We start from the raw sequence: 6,221 nt of genomic DNA on the forward strand, positions 1-6,221 counted from the left end.
TGGGAAACTGCCCGGTGTTGGTGGTCCAAATATACATCTGAGCGAATCGTAGAATCGTTTCGTGTCGTGTCTGTCTGCAAAGCCTTGAATTTCATCAGCTTTGTCACTCAGCCATGTGTCTTGAATGTCACGGAGTTTTAATTGGACCTGTCTGCGTTTGCTGACGTAGGCGTCTTTCTTCGAGACTGAGTTGGGATCATTTTGATGAGCTCTGAAGAGTTGCCGTTTTTCTTCCAAAAGAGCTGTGATTTTGGCATCATTTTCATCAAACCAGTCCTGATGGTTCCTGGTAACTGATCCGAGCACCTCAAGGGCAGCAGAATGAATTGTTGTCTTTAAGGAGTTCCAGTCGTTTCCAATATCCTCATTCAGTTGATTTTCTAAGCTTTCTACTAGTTTCTCTTGAATGGAAGGGAGCTTAAGCTTGTTGACATTGAGCTTTTTCACAACTGTCTGGCCCTGTGGTCTTCTTTTGGGCTGAATATGCAAATTGGTCTTAGAAATGATGAGGCGATGGTCCGTCCAACAGTCAGCACCACACATTGCCTTAGTCACACAAACATCCCGTATATCCTTTGCTCTGTACGTACACCACAAAACATTTTATTAACTGCTGCACCAAAAATGGCGATAGTCCAGCCTGTCACTCTGACTTAAGCATCGGTGTTATTGCGCTTGGGGGGATGCATTCTGCATCTTGTGGCGGTTAGTTCTGTCTGACGACTTCCCCAAGCGGGGTTTGTTTGCTATAAGGTGTGCTTGTGCGTTTGTGGACCAGCCAATACTCTCGTCCGATCCTTCACGCGGAGTGTAGGGGAGATGAGTGAGGCCTAAAGGTCATATGCTTACACTACAGTTGCTACGTCACGCGCTAGTCGTCACGTCACGCTAACTCGCTTTCGATCGGTCTGTCTCCCCCCCATATTCTGCCATAGTCGTGCCTAGTGTATTCATTGCGTTGCAAAGCGGGCATTTCCTTTTCACGCGTAAAGCGACATTAATCCAAAATTACCGTCACCACTAGGGACGGTAATTTCAGTTAATGGAGCCGGAGCCAGGCTCAAAGGTCACTCGTAAATTATATCGTATGAGTACACGTATCATGCTACGATAGCACAGGTATTACTCAATATGTTTCACGTGAGATACCTTACTATACACGTTCTTAATTCTTATTGGTCGCTATCTACCTATATAAAGCGCCACACCTAAAGTAAAGTCATTCGCTCTTTCGCTTCATAAGCTACGGGTACTGTAAAGAAACATTTGCCCACCCTCCCTCCCTTTTACTGACAGGTTTCTTTGTGTGTACAGGCAGTGTTAGCTTGGCGATCAACTGTAAACAAGTATTAAATTTATCATTGCTTTATTATTGAAATAAACCGGGGAGTATCTCCGAGAGTCTGCGGTTAGTTCTGTCTGACGACTTCCCCAAGCGGGGTTTGTTTGCTATAAGGTGTGCTTGTGCGTTTGTGGACCAGCCAATACTCTCGTCCGATCCTTCACGCGGAGTGTAGGGGAGATGAGTGAGGCCTAAAGGTCATATGCTTACACTACAGTTGCTACGTCACGCGCTAGTCGTCACGTCACGCTAACTCGCTTTCGATCGGTCTGTCTCCCCCCCATATTCTGCCATAGTCGTGCCTAGTGTATTCATTGCGTTGCAAAGCGGGCATTTCCTTTTCACGCGTAAAGCGACATTAATTGCGGTGGGCTTTTGCTTTCATCGCTAGTGAGGAGCCGGCTTTATGTCTCCGTCCCATTCTCCACTTTTACTTCCATTGTTAGTGCAAAGCCGGCTTTACGTCTCTGTCCCATTCTCCACTTTTACTTCCATTGTTAGTGCAAAGCTGGCTCTACGTCTCCGTCACATTCTCCACTTTTACTTCCATTGCTAGTGCAAAGCCGGCTTTATGTCTCCGTTCCATTCTCCAGTTTTACTTCCATTGTTAGTGCAAAGCCGGCTTTATGTCTCCGTCCCATTCTCCACTTTTACTTCCATTTTTAGTGCAAAGCCGGCTTTATGTCTCCGTCCCATTCTCCACTTTTACTTCCATTGTTAGTGCAAAGCCGACTTTATGTCTCCGTCCCATTCTCCACTTTTACTTCCATTTTTAGTGCAAAGCCGGCTTTATGTCTACGTCCCAGCCGACTTTTGAAATCACACTTTTGATTGACAGGTGTGTCAGCTGCGCGAGCGGAGACTGGATCTAGAGGAGGAGCTAGCGGAGGAAAAGAAGACGAGTGAGAGTCTTAAGAAGGAGCTGGACGCGCTGGTCAAGAAGGCCAAGGTCATCGACAGCGCACTCAAGACCGCTGAGGCTGACCTCGAGGCATTCCAGGTAATCATCACCGTTTAAGCTCCAATAAGGTAATTATCACCGTTAAAGCTCCAATAAGGTAATTATCACCGTTAAAGCTCCAATAAGGTAATTATCACCGTTAAAGCTCCAATAAGGTAATTATCACCGTTAAAGCTCCAATAAGGTAATTATCACCGTTAAAGCTCCAATAAGGTAATTATCACCGTTTAAGCTCCAATAAGGAAATTATCACCGTTTAAGCTCCAATAAGGTAATTATCACCGTTAAAGCTCCAATAAGGTAATTATCACCGTTAAAGCTCCAATAAGGTAATTATCACCGTTAAAGCTCCAATAAGGTAATTATCACCGTTAAAGCTTCAATAAGGTAATTATCACCGCTAAAGCTCCAATAAGGTAATTATCACCGCTAAAGCTCCAATAAGGTAATTATCACCGTTAAAGCTCCAATAAGGTAATTATCACCGTTAAAGCTCCAATAAGGTAATTATCACCGCTAAAGCTCCAATAAGGTAATTATCACCGCTTAAGCTCCAATAAGGTAATTATCACCGTTAAAGCTCCAATAAGGTAATTATCACTGCTAAAGCTCCAATAAGGTAATTATCACCGCTAAAGCTTTAATAAGGTAATTATCACCGTTAAAGCTCGAATAAGGTAATTATCACCGCTAAAGCTTTAATAAGGTAATTATCACCGTTAAAGCTCCAATAAGGTAATTATCACCGTTAAAGCTCCAATTAGCCGTGGGAAGAAGAGAGAGGAAGGGGCTTAAAGACTTCGAGTAAGCTTGCGTGATACTGAGACATTGCGTGACGTGGGAAAAGGAGAAAGGAAGGGACTTGGAGTAAGCTTGCGTGACCTGATTATATTGACCGTTTTAGCGCGAGACTTGAAGGGGGTGTTATAACTTAACCTGTATATCTTGACTGTTTTAGCGCGAGACTTGAAGGGGGTGTTATAACTTAACCTGTATATCTTGACCGTTTGAGCGCGAGACTTGAAAGGAGTTTTTTTAATTTTACCTGTATATCTTGACCGCTTTAGCGCGAGACTTGAAATTAGTGTTATAACGTTACCTGTATATCTTGACCGTTCTAGCGCGAGACTTGAAAGGAGTGTTATAACTTATACTGTATATCTTGGCCGTTCTAGCGCGAGAAGCAGCAGAAGCTGAACGAGCTAGACGTAGTGGTGGTTCTTCGCCTGCACCAGGTTCAGCATATGATAAATGGAAGCATTCCACACGATCTCAGCAACTGCCTCGTGTTTGGCGGGGCCGGCCTTATAAACCTACAGTCACGCATCAAAGAACTGGAGAAAGAGAAACACGAGCAGAAACGCCTCTATAGGTATGCAACACTTAGGAGAGTCGCCAGGCTGATTTAGACAGCAGGATTTAATGCGCAATTCTACAACTCGACTCGTAGAGTGTAAATCTGCCTACGACTCCTCGACTACGATAGTCGTAGTTTGTAATTCAGTTCTAAGACATGTCGTAGACAGGTCGCATACGACTAAATCGAGCTGTCTTAATCGACCTGTAGTCAGACGGGCTTGACCATCTGAGACAACAGTGGTTTGAAGTTGTAGGCTGAACGCTCTCTTAAAACAGTGTAGTTTCGCTGGCGTATTTACCCTTAAGTTAAGTATGGAAACAATAATACTGCTAAACAGTAGCGGATCTAGGCTATGGCTTTGGGCTGCCAGAAAGCCATAGGTAACAAGGCCTCTCCCCCCCCCCCCCCTTTGCCACTGAGACACAACCCCCCTTTAGCGAAAGGCTTGGTCCGCCCCTGCTAAATTTATATTTGCTAGATGTTAAAGTATCGAGCTATTTCGTACGACAACGGTCTTGCACCAGGAAAGCTTCAAGCCTTCAGCTTTTGTTTTGTGCTCAAATTTGGTTAGAACAACAACAGAAACATTAAGCGTAAATCCCGTTAGTTTAAATGATGGAAGACTGCAAGTGGTTGAGCAATTGTAATTAATTGACGAGAGTTCGCAGAATATTTCTAAGACTAATCTTCCATTTGCAGAGAGCACAGACAAACCCACGTGCAACTGATCAGGGACAAGAAAGTCATGGAGTCGAGGGTGAGAGTTGTACTTGTTACGTGATGCCAGCAAAGTTTGATTCATAGACCATTAGTATAGCTTAGCCAATGATGTACTACTAGATGATTTCTACTTAAAACCAATGAGAGCACGCGATGTGTAATATACCACTAGATGATTTCTACTTAAAACCAATGAGAGCTCGCGATTTGTAATATACCACTAGATGATTACTACTAAAAGCCAACCAGAGCGCGCGTTTTGATGTACCATATACTAAAATGAAAATGTTACCTGTATTTCACCGGGTTTTTAGATTGACGAGTTGGAGGAGAAAGTGCGTAACATGATGATGCTGAAGTTCGGGCGTCTCGTGGATCTTGAGAAACTGGAGACTGTTACCGTCAACAGGACAGTAGAGGAACTGAAAGAGAAGCTACGGCAGGCGGAGAGTGAAAGCGCCAGAGATGTCGCCAAGTGGGACGTGAGTACCTTAAAGAATGTCGCTCGCCACTCCTTTGCTATTGTTTGCATTTTGAAAATGGAACGTTTTTTGCAAGAAAACGCCAACACAACCATCCACATTTTTCGACTTTTGTCCAAGATGCCGCGTGCTTTTATGAGTGGGAAATTTAAGCCAAAATAAACACAAAAACATATAACAATCTTTTACTTTCTATATAGTCTGTGAAGTATAATGTTTAAATAGCCTCTGTTATGCGCCATTTTGTCATCATATTTCAGATGGTTTTTTGGACATTTTATCGCATTATTGGCCTTCTAATTTCAAATGAAGAAATAACAAGGGCACTTGTAACATAAATAAGGATGTAAAAAAAATTCCTGCCTGCTACTGTCCTCAGTAAACGCCAAACATGTACAAATCTAGTGATCAGGATACACCCCAGGTTATTAGTGGTAGACCAGCCCTAATTTTCGTAAACTGTGTGATCGCAGAGTAAGATTGAATCGTACAAGCAGAAGAGCACACAGTTAACCCGCGAGAACACGCAACGACTCGACACGTTCACGGTACTGCTACAGGAGAAGAAGGAACTGGAACACATGTTAGACTCCAGACAGAAATCACTGGTAAGATATCAGCGCTAATTTAAACTTTTATAAGAGCAGACGTAGGACCCTAAATGATAATAAAATAACGTGAAACAATATGAAAAGTTGACCTGATGTCGTGTCTTGTTCAGACGGAAGGGAGAGCTGATAAAATTAGATAAGGGTAGTTAAAGAAGCTTGCAAAACACTTATCCTCATAGTACATATTAACTAAAGTAGAATTGGACCTTTAACAACTTGAAAAGCAAAGTTAATTTTGATTGGCAAGCACTGATTGTTAAAGGAGCAGGCACCATCAAATGATTACTCTTGCGTAGAATATTTGTCAGACGCATCCACATCTCTTCCAAATACCCCCGCATACTAACTCCCTTTGCTGTGTCTAGGGAACTGAGTTCACAGGAGCCCGCAAAGCCGATCTTCGCGAGCGTCAACGACTTGTCCAACTGGTCCAATTACAGGCGCAAGAGATTGATGCACTCAAAGACGAAATTACCCTTTTATCGCGCAAGGGGGGACACATCCTACCGCCGGCACAGCCACCCCTCCCCCCCGGACAAACACCAATACCCAATCAGTAAAGCAGTGTGCTTTTGTAGATACTTAGGTAAAAAAAGTTTGTATTTTGTAAAGTTTAACCTATTTTAATGTATATTTGAGGATAATTGAATTTTGGCTGCGTTGTGCAAGGATCCACTCGTGTGAACTTTCGAATCCCTTTTTGATATGTAACACGGTGAAATGAATAAACATCATTTATAGAAAA

The 6,221-nt window shown here is 43.1% G+C and overlaps 1 protein-coding gene across 2 annotated transcripts in view; it reads left to right on the forward strand.

The window, feature by feature from the left end:
* The window catches only part of LOC5503324 (cilia- and flagella-associated protein 44-like), a 47,429-nt gene extending 41,208 nt beyond the window's left edge, over nt 1–6,221 (forward strand). For both annotated transcript variants that reach the window (XM_048732457.1, XM_048732456.1), the window contains 6 exons: nt 2,181–2,342; nt 3,479–3,675; nt 4,363–4,420; nt 4,698–4,865; nt 5,339–5,473; nt 5,842–6,221. In XM_048732457.1, coding sequence (XP_048588414.1) covers nt 2,181–2,342; nt 3,479–3,675; nt 4,363–4,420; nt 4,698–4,865; nt 5,339–5,473; nt 5,842–6,036 — 915 coding nt within the window. In that variant the 3' untranslated portion in view covers nt 6,037–6,221. The remainder of the gene's footprint in view (nt 1–2,180; nt 2,343–3,478; nt 3,676–4,362; nt 4,421–4,697; nt 4,866–5,338; nt 5,474–5,841) is intronic.

Source organism: Nematostella vectensis, chromosome 9 (assembly GCF_932526225.1).
Source record: "Nematostella vectensis chromosome 9, jaNemVect1.1, whole genome shotgun sequence".
Lineage (NCBI taxonomy): Eukaryota > Metazoa > Cnidaria > Anthozoa > Actiniaria > Edwardsiidae > Nematostella > Nematostella vectensis.